At 41.3% G+C, this 20,003-nt stretch overlaps 1 protein-coding gene across 4 annotated transcripts in view; it reads left to right on the forward strand.

Moving 5' to 3' along the window:
- The window catches only part of fhod3b (formin homology 2 domain containing 3b), an 88,375-nt gene that overhangs the window by 34,402 nt on the left and 33,970 nt on the right, over positions 1–20,003 (forward strand). For all 4 annotated transcript variants that reach the window (XM_069696191.1, XM_069696192.1, XM_069696193.1 and 1 more), the window contains exons 4-5: positions 17,616–17,683; positions 19,258–19,363. In XM_069696191.1, coding sequence (XP_069552292.1) covers positions 17,616–17,683; positions 19,258–19,363 — 174 coding nt within the window. The remainder of the gene's footprint in view (positions 1–17,615; positions 17,684–19,257; positions 19,364–20,003) is intronic.

Below are 20,003 nucleotides of genomic sequence, written 5' to 3' on the forward strand. Positions count from 1 at the left end.
GGTCCAGGGATCAGGCATTTACTCGTACCAGCCATCTGCTTGACAGTTTGGATAAACAGTGGAGGACTTAGTCAAACCTCACTGTCAAAAAAACTGATATCATACACCTAAAACCTCAGTGAGCTCTTCCAGTTTACTTTGTCATCACCACCTCAACCACACGTCATTCCCTCTCGTGTTTTCTGAGTTATAGCTTTTGCTTTTTAATTTGTTATATCTTTTGTAACATTCACAACTTTCAAAAGATTATTTCCTGCTATTCACTGCGTATGTTTGCATTCATATTTGTGTTAACTAAATACATATTCAAGACTTATGTGCAAGCGCAAGCCCGTTGAAACAGAAATCTCACCCTGGATACGCTAATTACAGTTGAGTGTTTGTTGGCTGGTGTGACAGAGTGGGCCACAGTGGTTCTGTGAACCGGGCCTGCAGCTGTCACACACATCACACACATGCAGGCTTCACTTTTCTCCTCCATGTTCCCCACTGATGTGGCCCAGTCAGCCCAGAGACAAATGGGCCCGGACATGGAAGACATTAAGACAAGCTAAAAACAACATGCTAAGTACAGACTTGCTCTCCCGCAATGCAAACACAAAGTGTTCACTCTGCTGCAATTGTACACATTTTGACATGGACAGCAGGGGAGACAGTTTTCTTGATATTTATATAAACACCTCTTCTAGAGAAAGTCTGGGATGTAGAGATGTTCTTCTGTTCTGCTTCAAGTAGCTGTGTTAACATTAGATCAAATCATTTAAAAAAACCAAAACAACAACAACAACAAATGATCTGGGTCAAAGATTAGCTGTGGTGATGTGGGAGGGTATTCAATGCACACAATGTTACAATTGAAGTTTTAATTCAGTACATGGTTCACAGCCGTTTATTGCATTCGGACTATATGGAAATAGCCAGAATGTGTCTGAAGACCCAGCAGTCTGATGAATGCCACCGGCCCTTCTCCAGTTTCAGATCAGATTTTAAGTGTGTGACCTTTGTAAATACGGCTATACTTAACACCTGAATTGTTTCTAAATTAGAGACTAATCTGCTGACACGATGTTGTGCTCAGGGAGCTGCAGAACACATTTTTCCTGAATAAGGTCTGATTATTTACACTATGCATCAAATCAAAAATCAAAACAAGATTTATTGAGATCTCTCCTGATGAAACGCCCTGACTGTCTCACTCAAAGCTCTGTCAATCAATCTTTTACAATGTGGAGAATAAGATGTGGTTTGGAAGAACTCATTTATGACGGGTAACAAATCTGTTGCATTTAAAGTGTGGTTCCCCCCCTGTGGATCCTCAAACATTGTGTGAGACAATTAACTCTCGATGAGGCCGCCCAGCTCCAGGAGATGTTGATATCAGGGAGTCAAAGGTCAGTTTTTGAAGTAAAAAAAAGCAGTTGTCATGGATCTGCTCCTCCTGTGTGCTGAGCGTATTTGAATTAGTGCCAGATGCTTTTAGGTTGTTAATTGTGGATATATTGGTGACACATGCATGTCATAGTTCAAAGCAAGAAGATACGTTTGACTTTTGGATTCTCTTTAAATGTAAAAAGAATTGAAACATCTATATCAAATCTGTCCTCTGGTCTACTGCAGTCTGAAATGTATTAACCAATGCTAATTTGGTTGTTTTCTTTTGGATTAGCAACTTTTTCTTGGAGCGTTCGATGATAGCTTTGTTCTGTTCTGTATTGTGTTTTATGTGGCCAGATTGTAGAGCAGGCCAACCGTGCGTGTGCGTGTAAACATAAACAAAGATCATGAGCTCGCACAAACACTGTTTGGTTGTTTTTTGTAAGCTCTGATTCACAGATGAAGTTAAAGGCAAGTTAAGGCGACTCCAGATCGTCACAGGAAGGTTGTCTGCCCATGTGAAATAATAGTTTTTTTGGAACTTATCAATAAAAGTAAAACTGGGTCGTTTATGAAGTCTCAACACCGCAGCAGTGATTGCTTACTACAAAAAATGTCATCAGAAAAAAGAACAAAAAAACCCCACCATCTTGCACATCTGCTTTTAAGTACGACAAGTACTAATAGATGTGATAATGTCATTAAGACAAGTTCAAAATCGTTTTGACACTAATTTTAACATCCGCTAGTGTTCAACTTGTGTTGGCTGGTGGTTATGTCTTAAACTCTCATACAGCTGTCAGACAACATCTTTGTCCAACCACAGAGCAAGTAGGAAAGTAATAATATATACATATAAAAAACAACAACCTTATCCAGCCCACACCATGATCAAACATATCATCAGTCCACTCAAAGGAGACCAAATGAAAAAGTACAGCCTTTACCCTAACACTGTAAACAAACATGTCTGTTTCTCCCTCTGGATGCCATTAGGACTGTTTCAATGTTTGTTTTAGTCATTGAGCGAAAAGTGCTCTTTCTTCCTCTCCATACTTCAATCGTATGCAGATCACAGCGTTCATTCACAGGCCGCCATTGTTCTCAGTCCAAACACAGCTTGTGTTTGTATGTCTGTAATTGTGTGGTATATTGTGCTCTGCTTATCTAACCTCTCCTCTTTCTAATCATGTAATATTTATAATGTATAGACGTTATGTTGTCTGCTAGTTAAAGCCCGAGCCTTGTAAAGAGTGCAAAGGCCATTTTTGAAGCCTTTATGGAATCCAGCTGGTTTAGTCCAGCATTTCCTAAGTTCCACATTTATCTGAACCAGATCACAGCATCGTCCAGTCAGACACCCACTGCAGCCTTGGAAACTGCAAGGGTTTGTAAAGAACATGAGCACATTTGTAGAGATTAAATACTGGGATCCTGAAGTTGTTTTCATACCAGTTTCTATTGTACGTGCTGGTACGCGTACATGTCTTACATGGTGGAGGAGGTTACTGGAATCAGCAAAAAAACATATTTCACATCTCTTGAACTGTGAAGTTGGATCTAAATCTGTGAAATTAAACCATCCATTAAGCCTGTGCAGCAGGTGATTGAAGGTGCAGCCCCGCACAATCCGATCCCAGCTCCATCCAAAGTGCTTCAACTCTCCTCAGCAGGTGTGGTAAAATATTGGAACCTCACCCTTGCTCTATAATGAGCTCCTCCTGTTCAGTCCTGTCACAAAAATACCTCTGAATGCAGATCAAAGCTATTTTTAGGTTTACTATTAACATGAAGGTCTGTAAAAAGTCAAAAGAAAATAGATCTACATTCCTGCATTACATGATACTGTCAGACTTAGACAGAGTTAGGCCTTCTACATTTTCCTGCAATTATCTTTGGTCCAACTGCTCTATAAAAAAACAACACATGTACCTCAATAAAAGTGTCAAGTGCATTCACTTACACCCTTCTTACTCCACTATGAAACACAGTATAAAGCATATATGTGTTAATAAGAGCAGTGTTTCTGTGAAGTTCTTCCTTTCTTCTGCAGCAGGACTCGGGAGCTTTACGCTGCGATTGAGCCATAACCACTACCAGGTGTGCTTGAAAAGATTTTGGTGAAACTGGCACCCGGTCAAGACAGGATGGAAGTTGGAGGGCGTACCAGAGGAATGAAATTGCCTAATGTGAAAACATCAAACGGCCTGAATCTAGTACCACGGTGTTAGGCTAAGGTATCTAAACTTGTTACAGTGTGATCGTGCAGGGCTGGTGCTCCCCCCCCCCAAACACGGCATTATTGCATATTTAGGCGATGTGGGGATAGATGGAACAGCGTATATGAAGACCATGTGAACTCATTGATATTTTTTTCAAGATTTGGTTGTAAAATCTGGTTGATTCCATGGGTACATTGCAGTTGGTCAAGATGAAAGACAAACGAGGGGAGGTTTTAAGATTTACAATCTGTCATGGCCTCTGTACAACAGCCCAGCGAGGCAAAAAACTAATCTCCCAACTGTGAAGCATCAGGCTACACCCTGCAGAACACCCACAGCTTCATGCAAACCATACCGCACAGGTATGTGTGGTCATGTATTATGAAGGAGAGTCTAAACCAAGCAGCTTTTCTTGGTTATCTTATCCAAATTATTTCTTTCCTAAACAACTGGTGTTCAGTGAACTTGTTCTGGGAACACTCCTCATGCTTCTTGCAACAATACAATCAGGAGGGTTTTGCAGTGGTTTTAAAAGTATCTGATGTAGGGCCGGGCACCAAACCTTTATGGCACCAAACGGTGGTACCATTGATTCATAAAAAGGTAGTACCAAATTTTCATTTTAAGCATTTCATTACACAGAAGTAAGTCTTGTCTCGTACATTAGAACATCTTTAGCATATTGGGGAAATCTGCAAAGTGTAGCTACAGAAAACAACCTTGGGTTACACTCTCCCCCACTAAACTGCATGTCATTTTCTTTTTCTTAAAACCGAAATTGAAGTCAGCATATTAGTACTGTAAAGATTATTACTTCATCGACTTAGATTTTTCAAATTTGTCAGTCAGGATATATTTAGATAAATATTAAAAATGCAGCCTATAAAACCTATGTATTGCCAAAGCAGACAAGATGACACCAATATACTTAATCTGTAACAATTTGGGGGCAAGTGGATGAAATACCAAAACCCCAATGTTACTGACCAAAATTACACAAGAGCTTTTCCTCATATTTAAGTCTCCATGGATTGGATGCAGCCATGTGTAAATCTCACCCCCTGCAGCGCAGAGAGCAAAGTCCTTCTCTCCTGTTTTTTCCTTTGGCTTTATTACACCGGCCTCCCGTCTTGTTGGGATGGTTAAACCTGTTAACTCTACTTCTCATGCTGACACAGTGAAGCTTGGGAAAACAAAAAAAATAGACAGAGACCTCTAGGGGTTAGGATGGTAAAGACACCCACTCCACACACATTACCCATAAACTACAAACAAATATATCACTAAATGTGGATGTTTAGAAGGAAGAATAAATCTAATTTGCAGTTCTGTTTGACTTTTAATTGAACAGGTTCTCTTCATTTAATTTACGGTAACATGTTTAGTTCCCCATCCAATATGTCAAGACTTTGCTTTTTAAAAGACTGCCAGGAATCTCTTATCTCTGTCATCCTGAGAGACACACAAACACTGATTCATCTGCAAACAACACACACACACACACACACACACACACACACACACACACACACACACACACACACACACACACACACACACACACACACACACACACACACACACACACACACACACACACACACACACACACACACACAAAAAGACTTATACAAGTAAAGGTCCGGTTTTGTTTGGAGATAATAGAAAATTGGCATCATTGGACACAATGCAGTAAAAAGATAATAAAAGGTGTATATCAGAGTGTCCGTACTGTGAACGAGGTTGTTTTAGTGTTGGAATCAAATCTCCTCCATCCTTAGCTGAGGAATAAAAGAGTGGCCAAGCTAAACCACTCATTCTGTGTCTTGCCATGTTTGTCAGATTCATAAATTTAGTTGCAGATCAGGCTAATCTCAAATCAGCGTTTCAATAGATACCACTTATTTAAACAAGAGCTGTGATATATATATCCACCCCATCCCCATCCCCTTACCAAAAACTAAATGTTACGGAGACTCTTCTCTCACGGCACGCGGGTCCTCCTGAAAATAACGTGAGTGTTGGGTTGTGCACACCTCTTGTCATCCTCATATCACAAATATCTTTATATTTCTTCAAGGTATGTGGTGTTGACATTGTTTTTTTCATAGTTTAGGATCATAATCTTGGCTGTATTGCTCCCTTTGTTTCTCCCATTGCACGCTCTGTGATATGATGTCTGGCTTTGGCTAAATAAGGTAAGAGAACACTTCACATTCTTTCTTGCCAAAAGACGGCTGATCCTCTGTAGTGCTGCGAGCCAGAACTCCTTTTTATCCTATCAGAAACTGAGGGTGCTTTAGGCGTGCCAGCCAATCCCTCTCCACCTTGACGCTGTCAGACTCCAGAGATGCACGACTGGCTCCTAATGGTGGGTTTCTAAAATCTGTAGAGTGTGATTTATATTGCTAGGGCACGTTTGCTGAAAGGCAGGTATGTCCCTCTTCAAAGTGGGGAGCAGTTGCAGATAAAATAGACTTTCTCCCATCTCATTGACACTGTGGCCGTGACTTTTCTCCATCTCTTGTTTTGAATGCAGCTTGGCTGTTGTTTTTTTAGTTCAAGGTTTCCCTTGCTTGTCTGATTTGCAATTTGTGGAAAAAAAAAAAAAAGGTCCCTAAATATTTGCTGACTCATTGTTAAGTTAATTTGGGAAATTATTGCTTTTAGAGCCATTTTCTCTGAACTGTTTCATCAACATTACTGCAGGCTGAAGCCAACACTGCAGGTCATGGTTAAATTCATTCATTAAGGATTATGCATGGTATAAGGGGCTTATTTCCCTTCACATAGTCAAATAGCATTTATTGGGAAATGCAGTAGATATATCCTCACATATGACAGATGAATGATGAGGAAGAGGCCCAGCACATTGCTGAAAAATGTAGAGAAGGAGCCCACTGCAATACACTGGACTATCTCTTGTGGATTTTTGCTGTGGATTTTTTCTGGGTAAAATGACATGACATAGGGCATTCATATCTATCAGTGGCATATTTTGCAATTTATCTCAAACTTGTGGCATCCCTCGGTATCTCGTTTCATCATAATATGCATTAATGTCTGCTGGGTGCATGAGTGTGTCAGAGTTTGTTGGATTTGAGCTGCAGTTACCGCTTCTCTCTCAGACAGGCCATGATGTGGTCTGTGATTCAGGGTACTGTATCACCATATTTATTCAGACCAGTCCAAACATGTCAGAGGTTACGATGAGACCCAGTGACTCCGAAGAAAAATGACAGTTGACCCTCATCACCAAGGTGACAGGGAGGACAACATTCTCGAATTTGAGGCGTCGCTACATTTTTTGTATTGCTTTACCACAGCAAGAAACTTGGATTTGGTAACTAAAATAATTCTCTGAAAGCATTCGTGCTTTATATCATAGAGCCAAATAACCATGTCAAACTGCAACACTATTCACATATCTCATGCCAGGAGTAGATGTTGAGAAAAAGTTCAAGACAGCCAGTAAAAAGACATTTAAAGTAGGCCCACAAGAAAAGAAAATAAGGGGAAAAAAACATGAATCACGCCAGTCGCTGACCATACTTATTTGGCTTGCCAAGCAAATATTTAATCCTTATCTGCCAGCACGAACATGAGTGGGAACTTTCTGATATGATCCATGAGGAACAGAACAGCGAACACATCAGTCGTTTGGCATTGTTAAGTAGGATTTTGAAGAGAAAGCAGTCAGTCATGTTGATTGTGAATTTGTTTCAGTTGGGCAAGCAGGTTAGGCCCAGAGGACAAAACAGGTCTTTGACTCCTTTGACTGTCTGTGCCAAGCATGGATTATATTCATTTCAATGGCACCTCAGAATAAAGCCGTATCTGTCCAAACAAAACACCTTCTTGAAAACAGAGATAATTAACAGTTCAGGATGAAACTCTCTGTTCTGTTTTAGTACATTTGGTGTCAGTTAAACAAGTTAGATTTGACCGTAATTACACCTAATTTTCAATACTTATAATGTCAAATCTAATTCTACCACAAGCATGAATGTCATGCCTCTCTAATTAGAGTATGCCTTTCAAATAAGTCCATTCTATCTGGACTATGTGGGTGTCAGTAATAGTGCTGACTTGACCCTTTTCTTGAGCTCTACCACCTGTCAACAGTTGGTTCAACTTCACACCCAGCTTGGCATAGCGAAGCCGGTGCCAAGGTGCAACAACCTGACGTGACAGGGCACTCATGCAAGGCCCACATAGTCATTGTAACTATTTGTGGTCCATTTTATGTCTGCCAAGAAGCTTAACAGTGTTTTTGATGAAGCTTTTTCCTCATTACACTTCTTCCATGTATTCATTAGCAATCCTTTCATGGTGAATACTTTGAAGGCCAGATCTAAAAGGAAAAGATTACGCACACTGTAAAAAAAAAAACAACCTCAAGCACTCACTCGTTTGATGATTGTGAAGTAGGTAACGTATGTGCTAGTCTGATTGTGGATCTGGATCAAAGATAATGGCATACACTTCACTCAGCCAAGAAATGAGTAGTGTTTGGAGCATGGTGTTTCAATTGGTTCTGACGAGGTAGGGCTGGGCAATATATTGATACCATTATGATGAACTAGACATTGTCTCAGATTTTGGATACCGTAATATCGTGATATGGCATAAGTGTTGTCTTTTCTTGGTTTTAGAGGCTGTATTACATACATTTTCTGAACTTGCCAGACTGTTATTATCTGCTATTACACACTGGGCCATTATATCCACATTACTGATGATTATTTTTTGTGTTTGTAAAAGCACCACTAGTCATCATTAAAATATCCTTGCAATATTGACATTGATGTTTAGTTGAAAATATTGTGATTCCCATTTTGTCCATTTTCCCCAGTCCTATTTCAAGCTAACTATCAAGAGTGTCTCTATACTTATACAATCCTGCTTATTTTTTAGTACAACTTAAGTTTAACTCACACATACATTATACATACATACATTAATTCTATGTAATTCTAGAAAATATGGAGCCAGGCTGTTTCAGTCAGGCTCTCATATAATTATTCTCTATAATGCATTGTGCAGCTCATTTTATCTGTTGTCAGGCACAGTTTTGTGGAAGTCACGTATCTCCTAAAGATCAACTTTTCATGGGCTAAGAAATACATCTCTGTTTTCAGCTTAGTGTCCAGTAGGATTTTAGATTTATTTGACCTGAAAGGTATTGGGAATTTTTCAAGAAGTAGAGCAACACTTATTCCTTCAATGTGATAAAAAACTAAAAAGTCAAATTTGGAGATGCATGTTTTATACGTTTTAAACATCTGATTATTTCCTCTTCCCTATCAAGTTTTTAAACGTCTGTCTGTCTCTGAATGGTGGAAGTAATTATGCAGGGTCATTAAGGGCTGAGAAAGACACTGATGACAAGGGCCTCCTCCTATTAGACTGGATGTCAGGTTAACTAGATTGTGTCCTTACGGAAGCCAATGATGGACATGTGCCAAAGGTTCTCCTCTTCCTCACTGAAACAAGAGGAACCACATTTGGCCCTGGCAGTAAAACACCAATGGATCCCATTTGTGCAGAAACCAGGTGTTTTGACATCTCTTTTCCATTTGAGAAAAGTCAGTCACAGGGTGGCCAGTATGGAAATGAGATGGTGCACTGTGACACATGTGTTTGGCCTCCACATCGTTTTGCTTCCTATTCCTAGAGCAGAGTCTGAAATAGATGTGGTCTCAGCACAACTGTGTTTATTGGATAGAGTTTGCGCTGGTGCATTTCCCCACGTGTCAGGTTGTTAAGAATAGGAGGGAGCAGAGAAAGTCCGGAGTAGAGAGGCCAAGAGGAGTGAGAGAAGCAAGAGGGGAGTGAAGTAGGTTTGGGGAGAGTCACTAAGGTCATTGGTGACAATATTTGCCAACTCAACTATAGGGGGAAAAAAACTAACTTTAAAGTTCTCATTTAATTGCAGTACATAAAATGAAACGGTTTTGATTTTTCAGGATCATAAAGTCTAAATTGAGAAAAGTACTTGGCTTTGTGGACCTTTCTTTTTATGGATAAAAAGATAAAAATCCCAAGATATTTGGTGAATATATGGACTGTGATGTTAAATTTTACCCTTTAGGCATCTGGTCCTTCACCTACATGCACATTTTACTGCAGTAAAAAAAGCTGTTTGGCTGAAGCAGCTGCCAAACAACACATGGGGAACGGCCTCGACCCAACCTCCTGCCAACTTTATAAGCTGAGATCATTATAGGAGAATAGTGACAGAGATAATGCTAATGAACAGCTTCAGCTTCAGCTTCGTCAGTGGTTACCATATAACATTACGATTGCTTGTTTTAACTGTGCTACAGCTGGCCTTGTTACTCCCCCCCCCTCACCCCCCACCCCCCAACGCGACCCACTTCAATTGTTGATCTCCTAGTTTATATCTGTGTCAGGCTTTTGTCTGGTCAGCTCAATGGATGCACGCCTTTGCTCTGCTCTCCGCTCCGGTACGTATCTGTGTCAGTGGTGGTGAGTGTGGGGAAACCCCTGCTGAGGAGGTAAAAGGGTGGACTACAAAAAAAGTGGAGAGAAGAAGGGGCGGGGGTCACTCCACCTGGCAGCTAAGGAATGACTCATTAGACAGGCAGGCACTAATGAAAGATGTGTCTGTCTTCACATTGGCTTTGCTGTCATGTCTTTCTCCTCGTCTGGAATTCTGCAGATTCCACCCTCACTTTTCTCTTCTGTTTCTGTTTGACAGCCTCAGATGGTATCTTGATGGTTCGTTAGCATACACCTTATTGAAGAGACTTACTAATTAGCCTGCAGTGCCCTTAAAGTTTTATGCAGATCATGTTCAAACTCTAAAGGAAAAGGGGACGTGAACCTAAACAGTAGGATTTTGCTCCAAGCTCTACAAGACAGATGCCACTTCTGGCTTTTCAGAAGAATTATTGTGACTGATGAAAACATAAACTCCCACTCAAAGCCTTATGTAAACACACCAATAAACACAACAATCCAATTTCCCCATTTCCATCATGGGACAATGAGTGCTGTTGAGCTCTGCGGGCCAAGTTTTGTGTTTATTGGAACTTGGCTGTGGTATGCCTCGGTATCAGATGGCTCTGCCAGGATAGAGTGTCACAGCCCAGAAACCTGATCTCCTCACTGCTCCCATGAGGCTGGAGATACTGTGCCCCGTGCACAATGTGTAGAGGAAGTCCAGGTACAACATCTGTGAAGGAAATCAAATCAGAATGAATTAGCATGGTTTGTTTGCACGTTTCTAGCGCTGTCATTTTTGAAAGAACGTGTCCAGACACCAGACATAATTCATTGTGGACTTGGTGAGATCTTTTATAAAAGGTCCTCATAGCACTTATCTGAAGAATGACTTCAAATCAAGCACAATGACAGCACTTGCAGTCCTGCATTGTTTGCCAGTTCTCTTCTCATCAGCAGATTAAGTGGATATTTATTGTCTATTTTGATGATTTTGATCTTCCTCCATGCCTTAGTCGTTTCACGCCCCGTGGGTCCAATGCTGGCCTTCCTGTGAGGCATGCTGCCAGTGACACAGGCTTCTTCATTCTGTGTGGCCCGACTCAGTTTACTCTAATCTAAACCATCGTCACCATATGTCTTCTATCACAACTTCCAAAGCATTTGAATAAACTCCAGGCAACAGGAAGAAATTAATTAATGTCTATATTCATCTGTGCGCTCTGTAAACTGCTTGTGTCAGTGTGTGTGTGCGTGTGCGTGTGTGTGAGTGTGTGTGTGTGTGTGTGTGTGTGTGTGTGTGTGTGTGTGTGTGTGTGTGTGTGTGTGTGTGTGTGTGTGTGTGTGTGTGTGTGTGTGTGTGATTGTTCTTGCAGTGCATGTTCATTTTTATACACCCCCCCACATGCACGGACATTTTCCACATAACTGTTTTGATCCACCGTTCGGTTGCACACAAAATCCAAACATGTTGAAATCGATCTATTTTTACCTGCATTCCCGCTTAATGATTTCCACCTGAGTGCTATAATCTGCTTTTATTGACCCATAATTCACCTTATGTTTTCGTTCAAAGAAGGGGATAAAAAGAGTGGAAGGAACCCCAGTCCACAAAAGTAGCATGTTGCAATCTGTTGCACATGTTGGGAGGTCTTCCACCTTAATTACTTGCGTTTTCTCTTCATAAATTTCCGAACACAAGGTTTCCCTTACAGAGTGAGAAAGGAGAAAAGGAAAAAATGAGAAGGAAGCCGTGTTGATGTTGTTGTTCTGTTGTGCTTGGTGGCTGCAGAGGGGTCATTATGCATACTGTAAACTCTAAGGGTTTCTCATGAAAATACCAGGGGATGAAGTGAAAGATGGGTTCCCTTTATCCTTGTACATGGCAGCCAAATGATGTGGCGATTCTGGTGCCCTGTACTCTCCCAGATGGCTTCAGTTTGCCTGACCTCAGCCTTCACCTCTCACAGAGTCTGTGGCCTTTGCTGACCAGAGGAACAGGCTCCTGGCTCTCTGGGGACAGGGCTAAATCCAGACATGGGCAGGGCACTGGCTTGTGACTGAAGGTCAAGCTTTGACCAGACCCAGACTTTGCAGCACAAACTAACCGTTATTCCTGTGAGCCTGCTGCCATATGAATAATGTAGATTATAGCTTGTTAGTTTGTGGCCTTCACATGGATTCATCTTTGTGTACTGATGCTGTTCATTGTTTTCAAATCGAAATATTGTGTGATCCTATTCAAGGATATTATCTGAAAACAGCTCTACAATGCAAAGAGCAATGCTTCCGAGTTTGTTTTCGGCAGACAACTTGAGTTGCACTGCAATAATTTCTGCTATTCTTCTAGTCATTCTTAGCTTGGCTCCGCCCACCTTTTGCTCACAGCTTTGGTCTTTGCTGTAATTATAGCCTGGAAACCCTGATCACCAGACATTTGGCTCAGCCACTCTTGAGGGTGGACCAAGTGCGCTGACGTTGAAGTCAAGCGTTGTGGCAGTGGCTGAGCTGTATGAAGCGATACCACTAGTTGTAGCAATGCTACCAAATATTGCAGAACTGAAGCCGGAACAAGAGCAATGATCATGTAACCCTAAATCTTCTTGCATTGCAATCTGATTACATTAGCACGCGCGCGCACACACACACACACACACACACACACACACACACACACACACACACACACACACACACACACACACACACACACACACACACAAAAGTCAAAGAAAACAAATGCATTGGTGGTATTATGACTTTGAATCAAGACGAGGCTCTTACCATGTTTGGTTAGATAGTGTTTGGATATTGTGCAACATTTTAGCTTATCTGTTCCGTACCTCCACTCAAATTCAGTTTTTGTTGTTTACTTATGTTAACTTGCTAGCTGAAACTATGATAGCAGCACACGACACAATAGATCAAGTGGTTGATGATAGACTGATGACCTACTTTAGTTCAAAATAAGTATGCTATTGTTGTGGTTGTGACAGATAATGATGAGGAAAGGCCAGATTGTCCACAGTAAAGTTTAAGTGAACTAGCCCATATACAGAACTATTTTTCAGCTTCTTTTTTTTTCCGCTCTTTCCTCCGTGCCTGGCAGCAAACTGTGGTCTCATATTGTACTTTATCCTTCTCAACCTTAGTCTCAATCTTAATCCCACATAAAGCTGTGGATTTGATCACACATTGTAAGGAAAATGTATATACACATACCAATCCGATGTTAAGGATCTTCCTTCTAGTCTGACACATCCACTCTCGAAGGTAAACACGGTTGAATTTACACCGGTGTGTGCGGGATTGTCCTGCCCAGTGGGGTCTTTGTGGGTTTCCCGGCTGTGCTTTGGAGATGGTTTATGTGTTCCGCCTGCTGCGCTATGCATGAGCGGCGGTAGTCATCCTCCTCATTTTATAGCACCTTCTGGAAAGAAAGCCATGTGAACAGATGAGTAACAGAGCATGTTAGAGGTGTTTGTAGATGGAAAGTGAGCAAGGTTAATGGCTTTATTGGAGAACAGAATGTCCCTTTTTTTTTTTTTTTTGTTAGTTGTGAGTGGTGGGCACTGGTTTTAGGTCGAGATTGGCATATGGAGATAAATAGAAAAAAAGTGACTTGTGACTCATACACAACAGCATCACTGGAATGTGGTGGCCCTGACACAGACAGTCGTAAGATGCTTGAAGCGGCTTCACTTTTTGTTTCACTTTTAAAAGTCCTCCTCTCAGCAGCGGTAGGACCATCCGCAAGGTCCTGGTCTGTCTGGATATCTAAACCCACCACAGCAGTTTGTTTTCTCGACTCTGGGTAGTCGAGCACATTCCTGATGATTCTGGAAATTCCGCCGTTACTTTTGTGATGGTTATAATTATGAATCCATTACATCCCTGTAGCTATTTCAGCTGAGAAAACTTGACTGTGTATTGGATTTTTAAGAGGAGAAAACAGCTGTTCTCTATCGTACATCAATATGAGGCATCAAATCAAATGCTTTCACTCTGTTGAGTCATTCTACTGCCTGGTGCTTGTCAGCAAAATCTCAAGGTGCATGTTAAGATCTCAGAAATAATGAGTTGTCCTTATGCACTCATCATTCCTTAGATTTTCAAGGTGGTCTTGTTTCGGTGGAGTAATTAGCAACATGATTTGGATGGCTCTATGGTGCAAACACAAGTTGACATGTAAAAGGTATGAAATTGATGAGAAGGTCAGGGTGTGGAGACCCCAGCTGCTGCAGTTTGTTTGCGTTGTTTTTGTAGCTGTATTATGGCTGAAATGCAGTCAAAGATTGCATCTCATGTGCCTTTGTGCGTTTTGCAGTGCACAAAGTGTTACCCTTCATATCCTCCTTTGTTCCACTGTTACTAGGTTTAGGTTTAAAGTTTCAGGGTTTCATGTGAACATAACATGAGTCGGGCCTCACAAACATTTCAATAAATGAGGTCCTCGTGTTTTTTCCTAAATAGGGAAATGCAGAGGGTCCCTACTTTTGGGTGCATATCTGTGCCAAATGGTATGGAACTAATCTCCTCTGAGTTATTTCTCATTAGAGATGGGCCTCTTGGAAGTGCATCGGTGTGTGGACAGCTGACAGGGAAATGCAAGGAGCTGTCTGTTTCTGTAGATTGGTTTTATTTGGTGTTGGGCAGGAATAACTTTCTGGCAGTTTTATTGAAGTCCAAACTAGACGGCTAAGTAGAGCAGCATAAGCTCTTTGTGCAAATAGCAGTAGAAGTCTGCATGGAAGAATTTCTCTGCCTGATCGACACACTCACAAACAAAAACACGCACACACACACACACACACACACACACACACACACACACACACACACACACACACACACACACACACACACACACACACACACACACACACACACACACACACACACATATACATATCATTCTACAGGGATGTATCCAAACCCAGTGCTAATGCATCACTGTCTTAGTGCTGTGCTCTGATCCGAGCAGTGCCATCACTGGCTGTTCAGCAGTGTTGGGTGTAATTCATCTGTTGACTGATTAACGTTCGGTGTCCATGTGGAACTGCAGTTAAGACTTTCAGAAGAGAAAGAGCATATTGATTTAAACCACTGGGTTAAGTAGGACCACAAATCAAGTTAGCTTTTTATGGTGAAGGTGTGATGAGTAACCCAGAATTATCTCCCTCTGTCTTTCCACTTCAGTCATCTGAGACTTTGTCTGTTTTGATATCCCTAATCTAAACTCCTGAGTCATCTTCCTGAAGTACAGGGAAGTGGATATGGTCCTACCTTGACCTGCAGGGGAGACTGCAGTAGTTAAAAAGCTTTGCTACATTTCTACATGATGTGAAATCAACTAGAGATCCAATGGCAGATTCACAATAATGAACTTATCACTCATTTACATACCCTTTTTATCAGTAGACTTTCAAGGTTACCACAATGACAACAGTCATAAAAAAAGAGCAAATAAAATAAATAAAAATGTGTCGGAAGAGATTTAAAAGGTGATGCAGACTTGGCAACCTGGATTTGCTCAGGCTGGAGGTCTAGAGCCGGGGGGCCCAAACTGAAGAGCCAGAGTCACACTTCCCTCCTGTTATTTAGAAAGACATAAATTGCCAACATCACATGTTTCTCCACTTAATACCTCTGGACTTGTAGAGATTTATTTCTTATGGATGTTGTTGCCAGTGACTTGCTGGGACTCCTCTGTAAGAAGACCAATACTCCTGTACCCATCAGGAATCTGAGCCATGTAAGGTACTGAATGCACAAAACATTCAAGGCTCGGCTCTGCTCATAACAAATATCATCAGAGTCATGAATTAGAAACAAGACGTCTTCCAAAGATAAGAAACTCTGCTTGAACTGGATTGTGAAGTGTATGATTTCACTACACAGAATCCTCAGATGAGAGTCATTTAACCACATATGGCCTCGTCCCAGGTAGTCTGCATTACAGCTGCGTCTCCAGTGTCTTGTCTGCCTGTAATAGAGTGGATAACAGCAATAATATGAAATGTGTAGAGTTTACCTGTAATGACAAGTCTTGGAACATGGCAACACGTTTTAAACCAGGAGTGCTGAGGTTGACTTATATTTAAGATTGTTAAGAGAGATGCAAGGATTGAGATATATTTTTGATGTTTTTTTTAACAACTACTTTGTTGACATGTTCTCTTTGATTTTTTTTTCTTTTCACAAAAGGGTGGGATTAATGATGTTGCATGTTTGTTGTCTCCGTGAGCCATCGTATGCTAGCTGTCAGTTCGTGTGAAGTTTTATGTATGTTGTCAAATTGTTGTGCGTCATGAAAAGGCACCCCAAGACGTGAGACCACGAGTATTCACTTTGTCATGGTGCGGTGTCTAGAAGTAGCCCATGTGTGCCCACAGAACTGACAAGCAACACACCCTGTCTCTGTCTCAGTCTCCGTTCATCAGCTGAAGGGATTTACTCTACAGCTGACGAGGGCAACAACAATAATGAATAGGAGCCTGTCAGCCAAGTGTACACGCTCATCAGTGTGTGTTTCTCACACAATAGTTTTAGGAGCAGCTGTTTGTAAAGTCTTGGAACTTGTATGTGTGTGTATGAAGGGTGTATTCAAGGCAATATGTACCATATGAATGTTGTGTCGGCTCTTTTTTTTCCCCTCTCTCGGTTGCATGTTAGGGTATACACTTTCTACCTCAATGCTGTTCATACACAAATAGACAAATAAAGTGCCTCATTGACTGTTCATGCCTTTTTATGCTAATCTTCCGTTAGACCTTACATACAGTACAATCATGCTTTCAAGCAAGAAAGCATCTGAAATGCAGAAGACGAGCTTTTTGTGCATCACAGTGAAACAGTGAATAAAAGGATAATGCAGGGAGAGAGGCAGAGTGAGAGATCTGCACTGCTCTGCATTTCACTGTACTGTATGCTGCTGTATCTGCAGCAGTAACAGGCAGGTTTTGCTGAGTCAGAGAGAGTTCACACAGCAGCGACAAATGAGCTACTGGATTTGTGCTCAACGCTGCCACTCCCTGGTAGACTTTGCAGTCTGCACACAGGGTGAAGGATCCTCAGAGTAGTTGCAGGAAATGTACACCATCATCATAGGCATGTGTCATCCATCATATCTCTTCTTTCTGTAGAGTTTCCATAACTGATTAATGCACAAATTGTTTCTTAGCCATTGTGGTCGCTATTGGCTAATGTTTCTGTAATGACTTTGTATTATGGTAAACTACAGATTAGGCTTTCTTAGCAGGAATCGTCTTTTATTCACTAACTCTACAGATGTTTCTACTGTACTTGTGCTCTCACTGTTCTTCTCTGTGCTTCCAGTGAAATGTGCAAGAAACAAGGAAATGGTTTTCTAGAATTATTGTAGTTTGTGGAATCGTCATGTGTGATGCATGTAAAATAGTAAAGTGTATATGCCAGTTATTTTTCCGAAAAGTCATCCTGAAAATCATCCTCAATGTCTTGTAACATCAGAGACCACCTGTGTGACCATCAACTGATGTTTCTACTCTCATCTGTTCTCTCTCCATGCAGAGAAACTCTACAACTCAACGGGACGGGAGCTACGGAGAGCCCTCTTTTCCCTCAAGCAGATTTTTCAGGTAATTACTTATCGATTTTAGATCTGGCTGGCCTTTTGAAAACATCTTTGTTAGAACTGCAGCTCCCAAGATTCAGTCAACTGCTGTGTTTTGTGTTTGTAAAACGGCAGCAGTTCCCCTTGAAGTATCCCTTACCATGCTCTTTTCGGTGCTTTGAATGTGCATGTACACACATTAGTGTGCAGGAACTATCTGTGGCGTGCACACGTGCATCAGTGCACACATGCACACTCTGACTTGGACACCGCGCTGTTTTCCTGAGGCAGAGTTGTGCTGCTGAGAGTCTGCCTTCGTGGCAGCTGTGGAGTGTTCAGGTCTGGTCATACTTCACACACTGGGCTGGGCTCGCGGGCAGTCGGTCGCAGAGGGGGAGGGTTAACTGACAGTTAAATGGAAAAGAGAGCAACAGACATTGATGCAGGCCCAGAATAGATGAGAATACCTCACTTTTTACACTGAGTGGCTCTGTAAGGTATCAGTTGTGGTGAATATTCATAACTTCTGTTGAACAATGTCCACCTTGCCTGATATTGGCATTAATTCTCTACATTTCTATACTGTATGACTTTCAGAGCTGCTGTTCATTCTTTTGCTTTAGTGCACTCCTGTATATCTGGACTCTTTGCCAAATGACTGGAGTCTCCATCACAGATCCACGTTAAAGATATTCTGGAAGTACTTGGACTTCCTCCTGGGAGAAAGGAAGTCCTGACCACCCCACCGTGTTTATTGCTGCCTTCCTCCCTATCCCATCTGAACAGTGGAGTGGATCAGAAAATGTTAAATCCTGCAGACAACTTCATGCTCGGCCTTAAATTACAGAGTCAGCGACAGCTGTGAGAGATGCAGGTGGTTTGGTCGTCAAGAACAAAATGTGGGATTGAGTTGAGGGGTCAAAGCTACAGCAATCCATTTGAACAAGCTGCAGGCATTTGCAGTAGCTATCACTGAGCTGAAGATTTTGTAGGGGGGTTCATGAAGGAGTCCGAGTACCTGTTCCTTTCACAACTAATTGTTTATGACTCCTTAATAATATATTAAGACATGTAACATGTACATTTGCTACCTTGCAGAAAGCATAACAAGCAGTTTTAACCACTGTGTGCATAAAACAGACTGATCACATTATAAAAAACACAAATAATCTCACCGTTTTCTGGGACAGATTTATCTTCTTTTTTTTAATCATTTTATTATTTTGAAGTTTTAATTCATGCATTTATTTGACAGTGGCATATGTGCCCATGTGGTATGTGCCCGAACCACTCGGCTATCGGGTTGCCCCCTGATTTTAAAAATATATTATATAAACGTTTGTTAAGTAGTGGAAAGAGTTGTGTGAGCTATTATTTTCCTGCTTGCTCTGAAGCCATTAGTGAATAATATGTAGATAACGTTCCTCTACTCAAATGTTTACGAGAACATTTATGTAGTGGAAACCCAAACTAAGTCCAGAGGTTCTTAGTATTTATCCAAAAATGAATAAATAGACTTACAGCATGGTCTGCAACTCCATCTATGATGTATAAACATGTATGTCTGTGATGGATCTTGAATATGTTTCCTCCCTCCAGGATGACAAGGACCTGGTGCACGAGTTTGTGGTGGCCGAAGGACTGACGTGTTTGATAAAAGTGGGAGATGAGGCCGATCAGAACTACCAGAATTACATCCTCAGGGGTACGTACACGGCAGAGCAGCACCGCTCGGCACCAATAAACGAACAGCAGTCTTTCCTCATACCTCAATTTACAACATGAGGATGTTGTTAATCAATCCTGTAACACTTCCCTTTCCATAAACCTATCTACAAACACATGTGTTTATATAAACTGTGCTAATTGATGATTCTGCTTGATGACCTTCTCACACTCACACACTTAGAGCATGTAAACAAACTCAAATGTGTGCCACAGATAATGTGGAAGTTGAGGCCACGTTTGGCAGCTGGTGAATTTATCTGCCTCATGTCGGCGAGGTCAAAGATCATATGTGTTAAGGTTGAAGAGGGGCAAGGACAGCATGTTTTGGGATACTACAGGGCCACAGCACCCCCTCCAAGGTCACCACCATTTAACAGCCTGCTGTGAGGGGGCAGGTCACACATGCTTAAGTGACTAATAAAAGTTCTGGCAGGATATTACAGATCATAAAACTAATTTCCCCTCCTCTTTTTTTCTGTCTCATTTTTATTCAACTTTGTGTTCCCTCATCCTCTCATTCAAATGTGTGGCACTTCTGTTGATGAAATTCAGCCAGCATATAAATGGTTTATTAGCCAATTGGTTTCATATGTATCAAATATTGATGTCGACACAAA

The sequence above is a fragment of the Brachyistius frenatus genome, unplaced genomic scaffold (genome assembly GCF_029030835.1).
Source record: "Brachyistius frenatus isolate BFR_SWC_R1_liver_20210118 unplaced genomic scaffold, ASM2903083v1 Contig_20, whole genome shotgun sequence".
NCBI classification, from domain to species: domain Eukaryota; kingdom Metazoa; phylum Chordata; class Actinopteri; family Embiotocidae; genus Brachyistius; species Brachyistius frenatus.